The 20,836-nt window shown below is 40.2% G+C and overlaps 2 protein-coding genes and 1 long non-coding RNA gene across 8 annotated transcripts; 2 read left to right on the top strand and 1 right to left on the bottom strand.

The window, feature by feature from the left end:
* Nucleotides 1-784: 784 nt before the first annotated feature.
* Nucleotides 785-19,705, bottom strand: rassf4 (Ras association domain family member 4). Of its 6 annotated transcripts, XM_022763008.1 has the most exons (11): nt 19,654-19,705; nt 13,782-13,850; nt 13,565-13,640; nt 5,818-5,924; nt 5,006-5,076; nt 3,627-3,796; nt 3,094-3,195; nt 2,964-3,015; nt 2,732-2,853; nt 1,643-1,740; nt 785-916 (listed from the first exon to the last, which is right to left on the bottom strand). In XM_022763008.1, exons 2-11 carry the CDS (start codon nt 13,832-13,834, stop codon nt 847-849), a joined length of 921 nt encoding a protein of 306 aa, XP_022618729.1. In that variant the 5' UTR covers nt 13,835-13,850; nt 19,654-19,705; the 3' UTR covers nt 785-846. The 6 variants fall into 6 exon arrangements, with proteins under 6 accessions (XP_022618729.1, XP_022618722.1, XP_022618738.1 ...); XM_022763001.1 differs by lacking the exon at nt 19,654-19,705 and having other exon boundaries at nt 13,782-14,099; XM_022763026.1 differs by lacking the exon at nt 19,654-19,705 and having other exon boundaries at nt 827-916; nt 1,643-1,703; nt 13,782-14,099.
* Nucleotides 7,568-8,486, top strand: LOC111234865. The gene is made up of 2 exons (XR_002665659.1): nt 7,568-7,657; nt 7,810-8,486. It is a non-coding gene; the product is annotated as an uncharacterized LOC111234865 (long non-coding RNA).
* On the top strand, nt 14,435-16,241 carry cxcl11 (C-X-C motif chemokine ligand 11). Its single transcript, XM_022763055.1, has 4 exons — nt 14,435-14,579; nt 14,774-14,903; nt 14,997-15,080; nt 15,632-16,241. The coding sequence occupies exons 1-4, from the start codon at nt 14,450-14,452 to the stop codon at nt 15,753-15,755; spliced, it is 468 nt and encodes a 155-aa protein (XP_022618776.1). The 5' UTR covers nt 14,435-14,449; the 3' UTR covers nt 15,756-16,241.
* Nucleotides 19,706-20,836: the final 1,131 nt, after the last annotated feature.

Genomic DNA, 20,836 nt, shown 5'->3' with positions numbered 1-20,836 from the left:
GGTCCACAAAATATTACAACAGTTTTACTGTTTGTGAAACTGTGGGAAAAAGGAACAGTCCCTCTCTCTCAGGATACCCCCATTGTGTAATGTTGATAAGTTCTCACACACACACACACACACACACACACACACACAGGCTCATGGGAACTAGTTGGCACAGAGGGTCACTCAGAAGAACAATGCTAATCTGAGCTCCAGTCACAGTGGAAGTTCGGGAAATAATAAAGACGACTGTTTTCTTCGTGGGAAGTCTGAGCTGTGTATTATGTTTGGTGTCAGCAGAGATCCAGCAGCAATTATAAAGGCCACACTAAAACTGATTTATTATGTAAAAGGGTCCAAGTCATACATTACCAAAAACAGCTCGTATAAATATCCGTATTTGCAGTAAGAATTTTCATACAAAATGTGAATACATTAATTTCAGAGTTATCAAAACAGTGACGCACTTAATAGTAATAACATTAAAAGAACAGATCAATCATACAAACTGCTGGGATATGTAATTCTAAAAGTAGAAGCACATTGGTGCATGTATTGGTTCTATTGCAGCCTTTACTTTTCCCCTTTTACCTTTAACTCTACATTCACTACAGTGTCTGGAAATGTTCCCACAGTACATCAACAATCATTAGTGTCACGCCCCCACGCATTGCCTCCGCCCCCACGCACCATCACCCCTAACCCCCTACTGGCCGCTGATTACACCTCGAATCTACCTCCCCTCCCTCACATTAAGCCCCCCACCCCCCCACCCTTCTCTCACACACACACACACACACACACACACACACACACACACACACACACACACACACGGGTTACAACCGTACACAGCCTGCTCTACACTCTGTCACTGGTGTGAGCTCTGTCTTCGAGTTGATGTAGAATCATAGACTTCAGAGCACTGTACCTGAAGAGGTGAGAAAGCGCACATGACACATGATTATGAATACACATTCAAATACATACATTGATTTCCATAATATAAGTTTTACACAAGTTACTACTGTATGTAAAACTTTAAAACTGGTCACAAATATATAGTTTCATAAAAAAAAAACAGATGGGCAATGCAGTTTTTAGCAAATGTAAATAGTGAATTTGTTTGCTACTATTTTCAGCTGTCGATTTATACACATTAGCCAGTATTTATGGCAGCAGGAAGGTGTATGTTGGATTGACTCAAAATAGACTACACCTTATGTTTATAGGTTAACGCTAGAAGTTACAATGTGTGCATGCATGCAGATTGTAAAATATGCCTGTACGTGTAAAAAAAAAAAAAAATCATGTTTGAGCCCACATGCCGCAAGTCAACAGTCATCGTCACAGTGACACACACACACACACACACACACGCACACACACACACACACACACACACTACACATATAGGGGTAAAAGGGCTGAAATATTAGTCATATGAGTCAAATGATTACATAATCATGAGAGCAGTGAGTGATGAATTTTTCACACAAACACTGTCCTCATTGAAGGGAAGCAGCCTTGTTTTGATTGCGTAATGCCAGCGGGAGACATCGATATTGGCTTCACATAATGAAATTAGCTATGTCATTAAGGAAGGCTTTGTCTAGACTGAAGCTAGTTTTGAAACCCTGAGAGATTGTTGACTTACTTTTTGGTTAGTTTGTTTATCTCACGTTCTTCTTCCTCTTTAAGTTTCTCGACAAAGCTGTCTAAAACAGGGATCTCAAACTTAATGTACTGGGCAACCTGTGGAGAAAATGATTCAAACATATACGCTCAAGTGAGCTACGCATCAATTATCTGAAACTGCATCCACCCATACTGTAGTTACATAGGCATACAAATAGCTGTCATATTTCTTTTGTCTGTCCATAAAATAAGAATAAAACGATAAAAATGTAAAATAAAATACTAAAAGATGAACTGCGTTGACTGTCTGCAACAAAAGATGATCCTTTCCAATAGAGGGTAAAACACAGTAGGATATCTCTACAATTATATTACACAAATTCATCACAATTACAACAATCAAACAAAACTCACATTTTTTTTAATTAAAAATTTAAAGAGCACAACAATTAAATCTGTTTCCACAGCTTCCCTGTTGTCCTGGATGTGTAGAACCGTCTTTATAAAGACTCTTTCTGTAGTTCATCCAGAGTAACATGGAGGTTAATTCTGGAAAGAAACATTACTGTGGAATAATTTAAATGCAATCTTTTAATGCTCTAAGCAACACAAACAAAATTTTAGTCACCTCCATTGTGTTGAAGTCAAGGCAGAAATAATAGGTTTCTATTTCAAATCCTGCACACACAAAACCAAAACTATATCTAGATATCACTTGAAGTAAATGAGATTTATTTTTTTTTGTTATTGAGATGATCTGACATTTAAACTTGAGTTAATGAGTTGATATATATATATATATATAGGCCTACGTATGGGAGTGATTCAATTATAGACAATCCAGAAAACATCTCCAGCAACAATCTGGTTTTATTTATATTGCTCAGTGCAGTCACAACATACAGTTGGTCAAATTAGTCTATTGTTACATCAGTCCCAAAACAGGATATCTTTCCTCGGCTTGCTAAATTTAACCCAACTGTCTATCACTGGTCCATTGTTTCCTTGTGTGTCCATATGGAGGACTGCACATAAAAAAGAAAAAGGGTCATGTATCGTGAACAAGATGAGAGAACAGAGAGAGTGGTGGCACGAGGCCCAGACTCACATCATACGTGACTTCCTCTCCCAGGTCGGCCTCCATGATGAAGATCTTGGAAATCTTCTCACAGGGTCCGTAAAGCACCCGAGCCACCAGTGGGTATTCACCATCCCTCAGGCAGGTCCTCTCTACAAGGGTCACAGTCAAAGAAAGCCACTGACCACAAACATACACACTCCACACAGATACACAAAAAACACATTTCTAGTGACAAAACCACATGAACTATAAAACTTACCGCCAGACTCGTGCACCATATAAAGGACAAACTCTTCAGAATTATTCTCCACCTTCAAAGACAGAAAAAAAATACAGATTACTTCTAGTTTTAAGTTTTACAGAAACACCACCATCAGCTCACTGCTTACCCTAAACTTGTGCAGCAGCAGGTTGAGGACTTGTTCAGTCGTCATGGAGCTGTTTACTCGTACATTAGTGACCGAACCATAGGCGGGAGTAAATACAGATGTCTGAGGGCAAGAGAAACAAACATGTAGAAATCTATAACTGAGAGGACACAAAGTATTAGAAACACTCGTGACTCCTTGATGTGAGCAGGGATTCCTGGACTTGAACACCTTGGGACATTTTGAACCGGAAATCTAAAACAGAAAGGAAATCCCTCAGTCTGCAGCTGGAATCTGTTCAATAACACACACACACACACACACACACACACACACACACGCAGTGTAGTCAGGAGAAACTGATGAAGGAACTCAGTGTAACCTTGTATTCTGTGGCACATTAATAAAATCCGCCTACAGCAGGCTATTGTGAGACCAAGCACAAGTGCAGGCACACACCCGCACAGGAAACCACTGCCCCTCTGCACCTGGAGATGTGTCAACAGCGGGATAAATTAACGTGTGTGCTTGTGTCTGTGTTCTGTTTATTGTACCTTGTGGTTGTAGAAGTGTCCGTTGATGGAGAACCTGTGTGTGCGCAAACGCTGCAAGTCTCTGGCGGTGTGTGTCTTTGACCTCCTCTGAACCCGCATGAAGGAAGCGTCACTCCTGGTCCTCAGCAGCTGAGGAGAATCCTCTTCCTCCTGACCACCCATGTCACCACCTCAGGGATGCACGTAAACAAAAACACACCCCTCTTAACACATGCATCAGCTGTTTTTATATACGTCAGACAAAAACTTTGTACTATATACTATTTACTTTGATTCAGTCAGTCAAACTAAATTGAAGTAACTGCATTCACTGGTTCAGCTTACTTTCTTTTGAAAAAATGAACAAAACTTGGCTCATTAACAGTATTTTTCCTGGTTAAAAATGAATAATTTTCTTCTAAAAGCCCTTCTATATTCTCTATGCCAGGACATGTAGGCTTTTCTTATATATTTCCTTTCTTATATAGAATTTGCCCAACATTTGAAACTAATTTTAAAGCCAATATGCACTATATCATGCTCATATTCACTGTCCACATATTTTTTGAAGAGCCATTTTACTATGAAGCTTATAAATGTGTCTGTATCCAACCAAAATACCTGCCGTCCTGCATCACATGTCTTTCAACATAATATAAGTGGCAGAAAGTGGCAAACTCCATATGAATAAACAAATAAAAAGATACCAAACTTTCACCCTTTGCATGGTATACATTCATTAATGAGATAAGCACCAACATCACCATATATTAAATGATACTTAAATGGTTTCTAGATTATCTTTTTTCCAATCCCATCCAATGCAAAACAGTTTTAACTCAGACACTAATGTTAGGCCTGTCAGTTTGTTTTAGTTCAACGCTAAAAGTAACTTTGGTATAATACACACATATTATTAACGTGTACTCCTTTGCTCTGTCCAGGTTAAATAAAAAATACCTAACCATTTCAACTGAGCTGTGAGGGTTCAGTTTTCATCAGAATTTTAAATCCAGCATTAAGATCAACACGTGACAAAACTTTATAGTGAGAGCCAAAACAGTGATCCGTGTTAGCAGGGGGAGTGAATAAAATCGGTGCACTGTCTATCTGTGAGATGTCAGCAGTTGATAAAACTGCTTTAAAAGGCCAATGTCAGCCACATGACTAAGTCTAACCCTGCTTATTTATAGTGTTGGTGATCTGATCTGGCCTCTCACAATAATCTGCTCTCAACATGTGAGCCAACCTTTCCACTGGAAGCGCTGAATGAAGCACTTGTGGAGCTCTAATCGGTTTCAGTATGTGTGTGTATAATCTACAGTAATCCATCAGGTGTGTGTGTGTGTGTGAGTGTGACTGTGCATGTGTGACAATGACTGCACGTGTATATCACTCACTCGCTGGTCCAATTTCTCTGCCCAGTGAATTATTGTTAGACATCGCCGATGACACAGAAGACCTATCGTTTCTGTAGAAAGACAGAGGGAGAAGATGCTCACTGTTTGTTCTTTAAAGTGTACAAAATTTAAAATGCATCCACGTGATTTGCAAAAATAATTCAGTAGTTCTTAACTCCTCTTTTTCATTAAGCCTATTTACTTCCACTACACCACTGTCTACATTTTTGACTAGCATTGCAACTATCAATTATTGGCATTATTGATTAATCAGCCAATCATTTTCTTGATGAATATAATTATTGTTTTGGTCATAAAATGTAAGAAAACAGTGAAAAATCCTAAATATCCTAAACCCAAATATATTGAATTTATTATCATATGTGACAGAAAACCATCAAATCTCAGAGAATACCAGTGAATGTTATGGACATTTAAAATGTGTTTCCAATGCAAATATTTATCTTTTGGATGTCATTCCTTTGTGTCTTATTTAGTTTTTTCCAGATTTCATTAGCTACCTCTTTAGACTGCTTTCTGAGCTGCTGTAAATTTCCCCTGTCTTATATTATCTTATCTTAATTCCAAAGATATTGGCAAAAAAAAGAAGAAGAAAATCCCGAATTGTCAGTACTCAGGTAAAAGGAGTTTCCCCAGCTTCCTCAACTAAATAATACAGGGTGGGGTTAGAGTTTCAAGATGCAGACTTTCTCCGCTACTGTGTGAGAGGTCCCTGCTAATATTGCTGGCCCACATCTGTTTGTTCAGTACATGGAGGCATCTGTGTGTCAGTGTGGATAAGGTCGTTGTACCGGTTGAGACGGAATCTTTCATTGTCATCGTACATCTGAAGCCTGATTGGTCGGCGTAGGCCCCAGTAGATGTTCAGCAACCCCTCGAGGATGAGCCCCCCATCCTCCTGCACACACATACACACAGAAACACACAATCATATAACAATAATTATCAGCAGGCACGGTCAGGGGGGGATATCCTGCTGGCCGCCCGCCATAGTGGCTCAGTGTCAGGTGTACGTGCAGGAGCAGCCGCTCACAGCTACAGGGTGAGCCCTCTCATCTTGGAGAAAACTCGTAAGGCTCCACCCACCCTTTTCCAACACAGTACAAGGGTGAAGTCACGTCTGAGGAGGCAGAAATAATGGGAACAGAGCCGTGGCTGCTTTGGGTCACGTACACACAGGGGGAGCCGTTTTGATTTCACAAAACTGAAACTCTAAAATTAGAAGAAAATGTCCGCACTGCTCAGAAAATAAAAACAGTGTTTCAATGTAAAACCAAAACAAAGTGGTCAGCCAATTTTTTTTTGTGCAAATTATTAACTGAATCAGTAATAAATCAGATGTTACACCACAATCGTAACCGTAATCACACATAACACACGTAATCTTTGATTGTCACACCCAGTAGATACTATATCTAATCACTATATCTAATTTGATATCACATAATACAATGCAGCCCTTTGTGGTTTGTGGTTACCCTGCAGCATTTTTGATTAAACCCAAGTAATTTATGGTTTGTTGGTTTGTTGAATAAATGAAAAGATATTTCAGGATAAAGTATTATAAAAGTATTACAAAGTGTGACTAATTTAGTATATATATGAGTGTGGACGGCTGTATCTGTACATACTGTACAGCGTTTAAGATTAAATGGTTGATCTTGCAGTACCACGAGTCATTAGGATGTGAGAGCTTGTCATTTAAATACTTAACTACAAAACTTTGGCCTCACTCTGCTCAGGCAAATGGTGAATTTTTCATAAGCAAATTGTCCGGGGGGTAGAAGAATAACACATCCCACTCAACCAAAGACAAAGCCAGAGAGAGGGAGCTATGCGGTGCAAGTAACCACGGTCAAAAAGTCCAGAAAAATGAATTAAAAGGTGGATGTGCAAACCCTTTTTGTACTTTTTGATTAATTTGTCTGACAGAGAAACATATGTCACTTAAATAATCAAAAGACATCTGACTGGTTGTAATTAAAGCTCTACAATTTGAGAGTTAGGCAGAAAAGTATTCCACTGAGGACACTCACTGGATAAACTTGTGGATGACATATTTGTTATGTTATACAGCAGAGGAATGAAAATGAAGCTTGACAGCTGAAAGAATACTACTGCTGGAGATAAACACAGTCAGTTTTTATTACCGTTTTGAGATGGATAAAAATCATTTTAATATGTCAGTAGATGGATGTAAATGTCAGAGGAGGGAGAGGAGAAGCAGAAAGTAGGTTTTTGGAGGTGTGTCAGATCGCTCCCAGGGCTTCATTGTTTCGGGAACATAAACATTCAGAGCAGCTGCAGCACTGAACCTTGCTAACCCGCCACTCCTGAGTTTCCTGAACAGGCATGGACACACCCTCACGCACACACACAAACACACACACACACACACACACACACACACACACACACACACACACACACACACACACACACGCACACACATTCCCATAGATGTGAGTAAGGTCAGCAGGGCTATTTTTGGCAGTCGTGGTTAATCGCTCTGCTGCAGTGTGCCTCTATAAAGCCTGGATACACACTCCGGTCCAGTCATACTCAACTGAGCGGACCAGACATCACTCTGTTTCACTCTGCGTGTCATACACATTAACTGAAGAATCAAAGGTGAGAGTGTTTCTTTCTTTCTTTTTCCATTATCAGTTATTCTTTATTACAGTTCAGCTATATGTACAATTGGAGGGATTTTAGAGGGATTGTAGCAACTTAACATATTGTCTTGTTATCTGACTTTTTGATTTTTCCTCTCCCTAATGCAGCATGAAACGCAGGCAGTTGTTGCTTTCTCTGCCTCTCTTACCCACCATTACTGAGACGCTGGAGGACTTGCCTGTCCATCCATCATCCTCCCAGTCTACCCAGGGCTCCCAATCTCTAGAGGAGTACATGACCAGTATCCAGGCCCTCGCCCGCCCTGTTGAGGCCCCGAGCTGCGGCCCCGTCAGACTCCAGAGGTCCCCCAGGCTACGCCAGTTCTCAAAGGCTCAGATGAAGCTTTCTGTCTCAGCCTCGCTTCCTCGCGGCTCTCCCCGCGCACTAAGGACTTCCAGACCTTCCAGTCTGAGTCTAAACAGCACAGAGGATTTTTCTCTCAAGATGGGCAGAGAACGAGACAGCAAGGGCAAAGACCCCATGGACTGGCTGTTTGGACAGATAAGGACTTGAAGGGAGACGTTGTTGCCGTGTCCTGTCGGCACTTTGGTGGAATATCTCACAATGAAACAAGGCTGGAAGAACCTGCTCTTTGTATGAGGATTAAAACAGAGCACCGTATGAAGGGACTTACAACGATGTCTGAGCAAAGACGAAATCACCATATGTGAAGATCTATTTATTTCTATGCACTGAGGACTGAAGTCTACGTGTTTACATTGTTTAATATTTTGTAAAGATGTAAAGGATATAGTTTGTAATAAAATACTAAAATAACCATGAACATATTTATTGTCTGCCATTTCTAGTTGCTCTGTCTACACCGAGTATTTTCTGGTTCCAGATTTTCAAACGTGAGAATTTTCTGCTGGTTTTCTGTTTTCTATCATAAACTGGGAACTTGTGATTAACATTTTTATTATTTTCTTACATTTGAGAAACTTAATGATTAATTTAAAAAAGTAATCAATATTTTTGGTCATCAGTATACTTAGCTGCTGCCCTGGTTGAAAAGCTACTGCCAGGGCTGCATCCACGTAGCACGGATGTACTAAAACACTGTAAGAGGTTGTGTCTACAGGCCAGTTTTGGATTGCAACATTCAAATACTGGACTCAAGTAAAGTTTTACAGTATTTGAGTAGGGAGACCGAGTATGGTGGTAACATGGGAAGACTTGTAACGCCACCAATTCCACAGCGATAATATAGGAGTCATGATTATTTCAGTGTTTACCCACTTCCTCCTCAGTAGTACTTATACAATTACAGGTAAATTCATATGTAGTTTCTCGGGCAAAATGTGATGCATGTTTCGCCTGCTACTTTAAAACCACTATGCTAATAAAGCTAACTAAAAAATGGCTGACAGGGATGGAGTACGTTGTAACAAATCTTTGAAAAGTATTACAGCCATCCTTTTAGATACAACCATGAACACTTCCTTGCAAAAATGATCATTTCAACTAATCATGAATCGTATCGCACAATCTGTCACAGTAATACTAGTAATACTAGTGCTCATTACATTGGAGTCCCTGTTGATAGATTAAATATAGGCTATTGCATTTATTATGTGTAATTTATACTCTTCACCGGTGGCCCCACGGCGCAGGATCTTGGAGCAGCTACGTTAGAGGCGATTATTAAAAAGCAGTCACTGAAGGTGATGATGATTTTAAAATAGTATTTATTTTTAAATAAAATGTACTGATTTAATTTATGTGCAGGAAGTGATGTGAGCTTGGCTTATATTCCTGAGAAAAAAAGCTGCATGAAGGAGCTCAGAAGGTCTGTGTTGTGCTTTGTAAATCTGCTCTGCTCATCAAACATTTCTGTAGCATACAGTTTATCCACACCCTTAAAAAAAAGTGTGTAATAATTACTTTAAAATGTTAAAATGATGTGAATCATATGTCACAGTCGTCACACTCACCAGATCTCAACCTAACTGAACACCTACTGTATGGATGATTTTGGTATTAGACAGCGCTCTTCACCACCATTATCATACCACCCAAGGAAAATACATATTTTGGAAGAATGCTGTTCATTTCTCCAGAGGAGTTCAGAGACTTGGAGGATCTATGACGAGGAACAGTGAAGCTGTTCTGGAGGCTCGGGATGGAGCGACATTTCAACATACTTTATGTGGGTTTGTCACCCACCTGCATATATATCTAATAATATAAAACTCACAGGTCCATTTAAATGAGTAGTTCAGTTTGCTGATAATAATTACATACTTTAACTTAAGATCAATACTTTAATTTAATATAAATGCTGGACTTGTACGTGGAGTATTTTGGTGTTGTTGTGCTACTGCTGCTACTTCTTCTTACAGGCCGACCATACTAGTGATTTCTTTGCAGTGAGCTGCACATCTAAAAAAAAAATTCTTTGCAGTGAGCTGCACATCTAAAAAAAAAAACAAACAAAAAAAACAGCATGCCACTGACATCTAGTGGTAACCGGTGGTGCTGCAGTGGTGGCGTTTTAACCTGAAAAGTGTTCGATGCAGCCACTAGGGTGAGCTGCATGCACATAGACCGATATGTGGTGTTAGAGCAGACAAGCACAGGCACAATACTGTCAGCCACGCGAGTGTTGCCCAGTGGTGACTCAGATCAGACTGGAATCATTTGACTTCCACATTATAATGTGAACACATTCTGTAGTAACAGGTTGGTTTAGTTGTTAAAATGACTATTCCTTGAATCAGAAGACCAAAGTTTAAATCCCTTTTACCACAAATGCACCATGCTGAAGCGCTCTTAAGCAAGACAGTGAATCAGTACTGGCTCCAGCAAAGGTCTCGCTCTGATGTGTGAACAGCGAAAGAAGAATATGCCTCCAGCAATCAGCATCATCTACATTTTTGTTTTTACGCATAACACAGTTGTACTCTTAGTAGGAATATATGTTAGAGCTTGTTTTCTCCTCAAAATTTCTTGGATGGTGCCGAACCTCCAACCACCTGACATGTCCTGCCACAACATGACTAATACACATCACCTGACTACACCTGCAGAGCTCAATCATGGCGCAATCTTAAAAAACAAACCCTTTCATATCCCTGTGCCATTTCAAACCGTCTTTTCCCACTTCTTTTTCCCACACAGAGCCTGTTCACATTGGTCTGGACAGTTGCCCAACAATTAAAACAAAGAGAAAGACATGTAAGGTAAATATGAACACAGTGAAGCTCTGTATGGGAGTGATGGTGCAAGTCTAAGGCTCGTTTTCATCAAGTTCATTATGAGTTTCCCAATTTTGGTCTTAGGCCAGATTCAACCCCAAGAATTTCACTGATGAGTAATATATTTTGTCCCTCATATCCACCAAATATCCAATGAGTCAGTCATGACTAACCTTTAGTCTCAGTCTATGTGGTCCATGAGGTTAAAGAGTTCTAGCTTTGTCACTATGTATGTTATGTATAAATTATTATAGCAAAAAAATAAAGAATTTTACATATGCACCATTATAGTTTTCGACATTATTTCAGTGTATTTTGCAAAAGGGCTTTTTCATTACCACATATCCTACATTACATTACATTACAGCAGATGCTTTATGGGGCAGCAGTAGGGGATCTTGGCATGAGTGCTACTATATCTATTTCACAAATGCAAGGAGATCAAGCAAAGAAGTGCATAGTACCTGCTAGTTAGGCATGTTATGGTGTTAAAGGTGTTTGGTGAGGAGGTGCTCTCAGAAAAGAAGTTAGTCTTCAAGAGATTTCTGAAGATAGAGAGGGACGCCCCTGCTCTGATGGCATTCAATGGCTCGTTCCATCATCGGGGAACCACAGACGAGAACAGTCTGGACTTAAATTATGGCAATGACATATCCTACTCTAACAATACAGTTAATTAGGTAGCTTTTCTGAAGCTTTTGGTTATATCACAATGTCACGTGATCCTCATCAGCAGATGATGCTGCCCAACAGTCGACATTCAAATTTAAAGGGGCTATTTGTAAGTTTTCTCTGAAATAAGCAAATACTGTATCTCCTTTAAGGACACTTCATCCTTGTTTGTTTAAGTTGAAATTGGAAATTAATTCTCGACATCGGAAAAAAGCAGTCGACAAACCAGACATTTAGTTGCTGTTCTGGAGCTTTTCACACAACCTTGAAACTGAATTTTCAACATCTTTGACTGAAATCTCCAGAACAGCTGCTGAATGATACTGTTTTGTCAGCTGCTATTTCAAAGGTCACGAACAAACTCTCATTCTTAAAAAAGTTTCTGTAGCTTGAACTCATGAACCTTTCCAGAACAGTCTGAACGGTGGAGCTGGAACAGACTTGTTTTTTTGTTTTTTTTCCCACTTTCAACTGAACGTTTATTCATCAGAATCAAATTTCACATCACCTGGATAATCAGGTCGTGTTGGTATAGCTTTGTGGCTTCAGTTAAGTTTCAATTTTTGTCATCAACTAGACTGATCTAACAATGCTGTCTTTCGCTTTGTTTCTTAGCAGTTTTTTACAATATTTTTGCTCGAACTAGACTGAACAGTTTGCAATATACTGTATCAGACTAAAACATTGCTTTGTCACGGCTTTACAGTTAATATTTAATTACCAATTAAGCAATTACTATATATTGATTTTGACAAAATATAAGTGAATGCAGAAAGAGTAGATGTTATGCATTTTTAGCTTATATAAGCGAGTCATTGTCCCCATTGACCCTTAACTCCTTGTTTGTCTGTTGTCAACATTTCTTTCCTGGAACTGGATCCTTGGACAACCTGAGCAATAACACAGAAGAAATGTGCTGTAGAATCAACAGTTCTCGGTGTAGTAACCTTTTTTTTTTTATATCACACTTAAGAAATGAATATTTAGGTGATTCTAGTCTGGACTGAATCTCTTTAGACATTAGTGACGCAACATGTTTTGGTTGAATTACAAAGTGACATGCATTTTCAGCAAAGTTAAAAAAAATGACACGCTATCAAAATTCCATATTAAAGTTTCAGCTGAAAAATCACTTGTTACTCAGTTGTAATTCAGTGTGTTGAGTCATTCTTTATAATGAGTTCTGTTAAATATCTTCATCTGTTTTAGAGGTTCGAGATATTGCATCCTTACTTTTGGTTAATATTGAGTCAATATTATGATATCACTGGTCCCTATATTTTACATGTGTATAATGCATGTACCTACATCAGGTCTGTGAATGTGGGGGATTTTCCCAGAATGAGAAAATGTAGTGAGTCTGGCTGGGGGGACCAAAAAAGAGGGACAGATCATGACCACCCTGCCGTGCCCTGCCCATAGACACACACAAACACACACACATGCACACACACACACACACACACACACGCACACAATATCCCGTTCTCAAAAACCTGCTTGTGACTACAAAGGGGAACTCCCGACCATAAAATCAGAAAACTTATCAAACAAATAACCAAACCTCTTACAAACAGCTTTGCAGAACAAACCGCAAACAGCAGGCGTTTACCATAGAATTGCTTTGCTAAGCAGTGAGTACATATGACTGAAATCCACAACTCCCTCCCTCCCTCCATTTCCATTTTATTCTTGAGGGTAAGGGGAGGCTGCTTGTGGTTTGCAAGTCCTTTGGTATGTTGGACAAGAAGCCAGTAATCGCAGATCTGAACTCAGAACAGTCACCATATTGGAAGCTTATTTGGTTTCAGATTTTTAATTCTCATTATCTTGTCTAAGAATCAAACTGGTTCCAGTTTTGTTATGTGTGCAACCCACACCCGTCCACCAACCCTCCACCAAGGCATTATCAGTTACTCTCCCTGTTAACGCTTTTATGTCCACCAGCAGCGTCTCCTGTCAGGTGGCATGTCTGCAGCTGAGCTTGTCTTACCTCACGAGTCCTCAGCTGGAAGTTTTTCCCTTCATGATAACAGTTGTAGGTCCTCAGTAGTGACAAGATGTCAGACCTGAATGTGAACACAAGACCACAGAGGAAAGATTAGCTCTCACGATGCAAGAAAGGATGAAATTTAATATATGCAATCACCACTGTGAGATTACTTTATTGTAGATAAATACCTTGCAGTGAGGAAACTAAAAGGACTTACTTTGGTATATGTTTCTCCTCGCTGAGCTTCACGTAGGTCTGAGGCTCACCCATTCTGTCTCGTGCGCAGCTGTGGCAGATGAAAAGAGTAACAAATGTTAAAAACGACATATGGATTGTATTATCTCAATATGCATATGAATGTAATGTGCTGCCATATTTCATTTTGATTCAATTCGAGCATTCGAAAGTTTTTCTTCTCTTGGAAAGCGGGAGACGGAAATCAGGAGAAATCACATGGTGTTGTTGACACACAGCCAACAAACTGATAGAAGTCGTGTTGTTGTGGCTAAGCCTAACAAAGCCTGGAAACTAACGCTGTGTTTTCAAGTCTCATTCAAGGACAACTCCTGCCTCTGTGTGCGGCTTCTTATTGAAAATTGGCATACACTGTACTAATGATAAGAAACACAGTTGTCTCTCTGGCACAGTTTTACAGAACACAACCGCTGTCTTTTTAGCCGAATAAAGTCAGTGCACGGTAGGAAAAAAAAGGGGAAATTCATCAATAACTTTGTCCTTCAGGGTGTCAAGTCTCCTCCGACAAAACTGGAGGAATGCTGTCCCTGATCCCTGTATCCTGATGACTGCGTCCTGATTTCAGAGGGAAAGTGCCGTGGGGAATTTCCTGGTTCGGAAAGCCCAGCTCTGAGTGAGCGGGGGAGGAGCATGAGTATAAAACAGCCACATGTGGCTCAGAGGCTCAGTGTCAACGCTCAGCTTGCCTCCAATATGAAGCTTTACCTTCAGTCCGTCTGTCAGGTCACCTTCCTGAGCCTCTGCTGCGTTCTGATTGCAGGTAAGAATCTACAGATTGATCTATGCTTGTATCCGTGTGTTTTTCTTTGATAAAATCTGGATTCAGTAAAAATGTGGATTCTCGCTTTATTTGGGCAAAACGGTCTTTAACATGTGAACTTGCAGTAACTTAAATCCGTGCTCGTGTTGCACGGTATCGAATTAACCTGTAATCCCGTTACTGTGTCCGTGCAGTGAGAGAGTCAGACAGCACGTTTGTCCCGGGAAGATGCTTGTGCCCACATATACAACCAGGCGTCAGAGGGCAACTGAAAGAGCTCACAGTCTACCAAAAGAGCCCAAGCTGCAGCAAAATCACAGTCATGTGAGTACCAGATCCTGCAGACACACACATTCTCGCACACGCACATCCAGATGAATGTGACTCAAAGTGTGGATTTTTACATGTGTTTTTCAGAGTGACACTGAAGAGTAACAACGAGCAAGTGTGTCTGAATCCAGAGGCGCCGATGGGCCAACAGCTTATTCGCTGCTGGAATAGGTGAGTGCCTTTATCAGTGAAACTTATCTATTAGTACAGACACTCATTCAGGGCATGAACAGTAAACATGTCCTGAAAACCCTGGCTTTGTGAGGTCTTTGTAATCCTAACGGACACTAAAGCTTTGTAAACCCAAGAGGATCACACAATCCTTTAATTTAGGTTAAAAAATTAAATTTAGCAATGACCTTTGCACACGACAACAACAGATCGCAGAATATTCAAGGTCTTATTTGGTTATAGAAGGGTTCCACCCATCTTCATATTTCCCGTAAATCATGGCCAACAGTATCTTATTTGTTGCCAAGCCAGTTCTTGTAATAACAAAGCACCTAGTTTTGCCTCCAGCAAGCTGGTAATACTTGACTTTAGTATTATCTTTCTTAGTGGTTTTAATGGGTTCTCCTATATAAGCTATTAATGCATGATCACATCTAACAAGCTAAGAGGTTTGTTTTAGTTTTTTATTCTACACACTGTCTGATACTACAGGAGCACATTCCCAGCTCTACCTCCACACTAAAGTTTGCACTTCTCTGTGTGTTTTCCAGAACTCATAAAATGGGTCGTGATGTGAAACTGTGCCTGAAGAGGAGGAGAGGGAGAGGGAGAGGGAGAGGAGGTCAGCGCCAGCGGTCTCGACAGAGGAGCCGCGGCCATAACGTGAAAGCCTGATCCTCAAACTCCCAATAATCAACCATCCTGCCAAATGAAATAAAGCTACTGCGTGGCGAGAAGTGGGCACACACGGAGAAACCAAACGCCAAACTGTTGGACTCTTAACTCCAGGCCACCAGCTGCTGTTAAACAGAAACAGCACACTACCACTTCTACAATTGTCTCACAGCTCAGACAACAAGTTCCCCTGAATTGCTGCCTGGGCTGTAAATCAAACTGATCTTCTAGGCCAGAAGCAGGGGGCTGTTTTTTTTTTGAGCAAATGACTGATGTAATGTTAAAAATTAAGCCCTGGAGGCTTGTCAGAAATGTTAAACTTTAGCTTTAAAACACTATCAAATGGTCAGTATATTGTTTATGTGTAGTTCTGTGTATGCACCTGTAAAAGCTAACTGAACACTTTGTCGGTTATTTATTTTTATATGAACATGGGAATTTTTTTTGTGACATTGTGTCTTTTTTTTTTGTAATAAATATATCTGAACAATAGTGTTGCCTTGTGTGCTTTTTTTTGTTAAAGCTCCTGACAGGAGAACTGAGGGATGATTACTTCCTTGGCAGGATATGAGAGGTCACTTAAGCCACAGTCTCAGCTTTGGTTAATAAACTACAGGATGTGAATCAGCAACGGGCACAGACAAACATATCTCATTTAAAACATCTGCACAAATATCTCAAAGTTAGAACAGGAGTTTATCTCTACTGTCAAATCTACAGAGTTCATGTAGAAACATTCGCTGGTGATGGTTTGGAAAACAAGACACCAGTGATGGCGCATGTTGTAATGTTGTACACGCTTATGATGGACTGTTGTTTGGTGTTGAACAAACAGACGGACACATTCAGGTGATAAGGGCGTGGGGCATTGAAAGTGAGTGTTTATGGCGGGTGGCTGATAACCCTGCTTCAAAGCAGCTCCGAGATTTCTTGTAAAGCATGTGACAGGATACATCCCATAAACACGCACACACACACACACACACGATACTTTTGCCCTGCACTCACACCAATCTGAATAAGAGATATTGAATAACCAAGGCATGTGCCAGCCTGTGTCCTTTCCCACCAAAAGGAATTAATTTGGTCTGTTGATACAATCCCATGAGATCACTCAACGCTTCATGGCACATGATGGTAGAACAGAAAGTGAAAGTAAGCGGCTCAACAAGCTCCTCTTTGTCACAGGCAGAGCTGGGTGAGGATGTTTTTTTTTCCATATTTGGTGTGTTATTGATGAACTCAGTGAAAGGATTGAGGTTCCTCTGAAGCCCAAAATAATTCATTGCAGATGGGATTAAGCAGGATACCAACTGAGAGGATATGTGACCAGCTGTCCGGATAACTGTCTTGTTTCTGGATGGCATGCAACCAACAGAAATTCACCCTTAAAATCCTAAGCACACTTACTCCAGTACTTAATCAATTATACAGACATTGTATTACAGCTGTAGTTACTTCCTGAATTGTTCAATAAGAAACTACCCAACAGAATGTCAATAATTAAAAGATTACTACATCTTAACCAAATACATAAAAATGCAGGTTAAAGTAATCATTATATTAACACAATAACAATATACAAATACTCAAACACATTCTGTTCTGCGATTCTGCTGTCATAATAAATACTTTTGATATTTTAAAATATATTTTGCTAATAATAGCTCTGCACTTTTACTTAGGTATAATTTAGCACACAAGCTTGTAATTGAGGATTTAGTACTACTACTGCTTTTAGACAAAACACCCCAAACCTCAATATTTACTATCAGCAAAGAAATAAACTTTGTCAAGCTTCTTGACTCTTGAACACAAATTGCAGATTTACTTCACCTTTTCTGCGACACACTGCACATCCACATGTAATGCAAAGGTAAGCACAGTCTTCAATACACACTGACAACTGATTCATTAACAACTTTTAGTAGTGTGTTAATGAACAAGGTGTAATGGTGTTGTACTCACTAGTAACAGATTTGTCTTATCTGAAGTCAAACTTTTAATTGTGATTAAAGGTTAAAGTAAAGGTGATGTGATTTTGAATCTTAGGTCATAGTCTGAGGTCTGAGTTTAGGATTTTTTCTATAGTGAGTTTCCCTTTTTACGATATAGGTTTTTCTATAGGAATTGTATTAAGATTATATGAATAAGAAAAGAAAGAAATGTCTTGTTAAAATGCAGGAATACTCTCTCCTTTAACTGTAACACACTGTAGCCTATACTTTGAACAAACATTGGATGTTACATTCGAACACTTGCCTCTATAATACCTGTCACTTAAGCCACATAACCATGACGCTGATGTCACGATGGTGCCACCTAGTGTCTAAAGTGCGATGTACACCGAACTTCATTGAGATCCTCATCCGGTGTAGAAGAAATGGCTCCGTCTTAGTCACTGATGGTCCATTAAGCAGCTTGATGACACAGTGTCGTATTGTTTCAAATTAACAAGGACTGTGGTCTCTCTTCACACTGACAACACCTGCGGGGACAGAGCCTGCAGGACACTGGGCGGCTTTAATGTAGTCTTTACTCCAAAGTGCTTAAAACTCTGAGCTCTTGGTTGGGACTCTCCCAGCAGCCCACTGTCTGAGATGAGCTGTGGACTTGCATTGTATCATTTGGTCACATGATAGAGGAGGTGATTCTTTAGCTTTTCTTGCAGCTGAAGCAGAAGTTTCTTATGGGGGGGGGGGGGGGGGGGGTAATGCTTGCATGAGCAGTAGTAGTCACCACAAAAACCAGGAAACTAGACTGCCCAGTACTGACCACACAACTGTCTGAATGGGAAGTGACTCCGGGAAGTGAGGCACAATTTCAGCTGAACAATGAACACTGAGGACAAAATAGGAGACAAGTCGTTTGAATTTCTCTCACACCGCTGCTCCTCTTACTATTCTCACGTAGTTAAAAGATTGAAATCCAAATCCAAACTATTCTAATGGACTCTTCATGGTCTTTATGAAAATCCAACAATGTTTATGTTAATTACTGAGGCAATGGCTGCACCTATATCAGCCCTCCTCCCTCCCTGTAATGACCTCTGCCCATCTCCACTTTCATCCAAGGAAACTGCTGACAGAGTAGGTGCATAATGGGATGGGATGGTCAGTCTATCTCTCATACATATTTATACATAATAATGGGTGTATAAATATTCCATAACTTAAAGGATTCCAGTCTGTCACCATTATTATGAATTATTCAGCCACTGCACATGGCTGCACAGGAGATGGACCAAAGGCTTGGAGCTGTACAAAGAAGATAGAGGTCATTTTACTGGGTGATGCTGAGGTTTTGGTGAATTTCTCTTCTCTTCTCTACCTCTGTGTGTGTGTGTGTGTGTGTGTGTGTGTGTGCGTGTGTGTGTGTGTAAGCTCCCTCGGTGGACAAAGAACCTTCATTGCAGGTCTGCTAATTGGTTTGATCATCGCGAGATTCGTATCCAATTATCGCACCTACACTGCCAGCTGCGCCCCGAAGTCGATCCATTCCCATGCGTAAAATGTCCAGGAGTGCTCCAAATAGCGCACACAGTGCAGTCTGAATTTCGAGACAAACGCTGACATTTCCTTGCAAATCACTTCATGAAGAATGATCTATTTGTATTGCAGCCATTACTGTAATGAACGTCTAGTTTTAATAATTGAGAAAAACAAATAAAAGCTCACGAAAAGGAAAGTTTTGTAGCAGCCGCAACAGTATTAATGTTCCTGGATGCAAAAAACAAAACAACTGTTACCGTTAGAAACCTGCGTCCAACTTCAGAACCCCAATTCATTTTGTTTGTTTTCAGGGTTTAACCGCGTGATTTTCTAGGTAAAGTTTCCTCCCTCCTTCTCTTTTCCTATAAAAAATACCCTGCAGTAGATTTGATCAGTTTGTTTCTTACCATAGCAGAGCGCGTCCACCGTCTTCTTCCGTATATCTTCCAGCGATGTTCGCTATCCCGCTACTCCTTCGTTATCTTCATGCCTCCCCGGACGTGCGGCGTTCAGAGCTGGAGGATAAAACTGACAACAGGGTGATCCAATAGAAGGCCCGTACTGGAACACCTCAGCCAATCAGCACTCAGAGTGGGCGGGGCTAACGCAATCAGGGCTGCATACCTCTCTCCTCCTGATCAAGGTGCATCTGAGTTCACAGCAGTGTCTTGCATTCTGCTCTTTGATGACAAAAGCTCAGAGGATCATCATTAGACAACATTTTTTTTACTATGCTAATTTTGTGATTTTGACCTATAATCTATTAGAATCTCTTTTAAAGGATGGACTAATAGGTGTGTTTTATTACTTAAATGTTTGTATCTTTTATCATGCTTGAATTTTATTTTATTTTATCACCTTTACTGTTAAGTTTTTGTTTGTTGTGTTTTATGTTTTTTCCTTTTTTGACAGAATCAAATCAGTTGCAAAAAACAAACAATTCAAAGAACTAGCTCTGTATATTGATTTCCTTATCACATGTGCAGTGATAAAAAAAATCTAATCTCTCTAGCACAGCCATCACTAAAACACTGGCCCTGGTTTTTCTTCTCCAGCACAGCAGTAAAGGAAGAAGTCTCTGTGACCTGTTAAGATTTACTTCACCCATCCTGTTTTTGAGCCTGGATCTGCCATCTAGGAAACTATTGTAGGGTGGAAACACAAGCTGTAGGAAGTCTCTCTCTCTCTCTCTGTCTCCCTCTCTCTCTCGCTCTCTCCCTGTCTGAATAGGATTTATGATTTAACATGCACAGAGGAAGTAAGTTGTTCCAGCAGCATAGCAGCTGAATAATTTCCCTCACAGAGAACAACTCATTCTAAAAGGACATGGGTACAGGAGGAAGAAGTTGGTGGGGCGTTTATGGAAGTGGTGTGGAAATACTGACGTTCTTTTCCCTCTCTTTTGTTTCTTATTGGGTCACTCGGCTGCTAATTGACCAGATATCCTTGTGAAGAGGACAATGCAGCCCTGATTATGGCCAACTGAGCGGCCTCAGAAAACTCCGCACAAAGACTCCCTGTTCTCTCCATAAAGCACCAAAACATCTCCTGACTGGACTCACATGTCATGGCTTTGATATATAGAACAAA

Source organism: Seriola dumerili, unplaced genomic scaffold, assembly GCF_002260705.1.
Source record: "Seriola dumerili isolate Sdu_G_001 unplaced genomic scaffold, Sdu_1.0 BDQW01000024.1, whole genome shotgun sequence".
In the NCBI taxonomy this organism is placed as follows: domain Eukaryota; kingdom Metazoa; phylum Chordata; class Actinopteri; order Carangiformes; family Carangidae; genus Seriola; species Seriola dumerili.
This window is presented reverse-complemented; position numbering and strand designations above follow the sequence as displayed.

Coding starts and splice junctions, on each gene's coding strand:
- cxcl11 (XM_022763055.1), top strand. CDS start 14,450: ATGAGTATAAAACAGCCACATGTGGCTCAGAGGCTCAGTGTCAACGCT. Junction 14,580..14,773: donor CTGCTGCGTTCTGATTGCAG/GTAAGAATCTAC, acceptor GTGTCCGTGCAG/TGAGAGAGTCAGACAGCACG. Junction 15,081..15,631: donor CTTATTCGCTGCTGGAATAG/GTGAGTGCCTTT, acceptor TGTGTTTTCCAG/AACTCATAAAATGGGTCGTG.
- rassf4 (XM_022763001.1), bottom strand. CDS start 13,891: ATGTCGTTTTTAACATTTGTTACTCTTTTCATCTGCCACAGCTGCGCA. Junction 5,077..5,817: donor GAAAGATTCCGTCTCAACCG/GTACAACGACCT, acceptor GTCTTTCTACAG/AAACGATAGGTCTTCTGTGT. Junction 3,196..3,626: donor GACACTTCTACAACCACAAG/GTACAATAAACA, acceptor TCTTGCCCTCAG/ACATCTGTATTTACTCCCGC.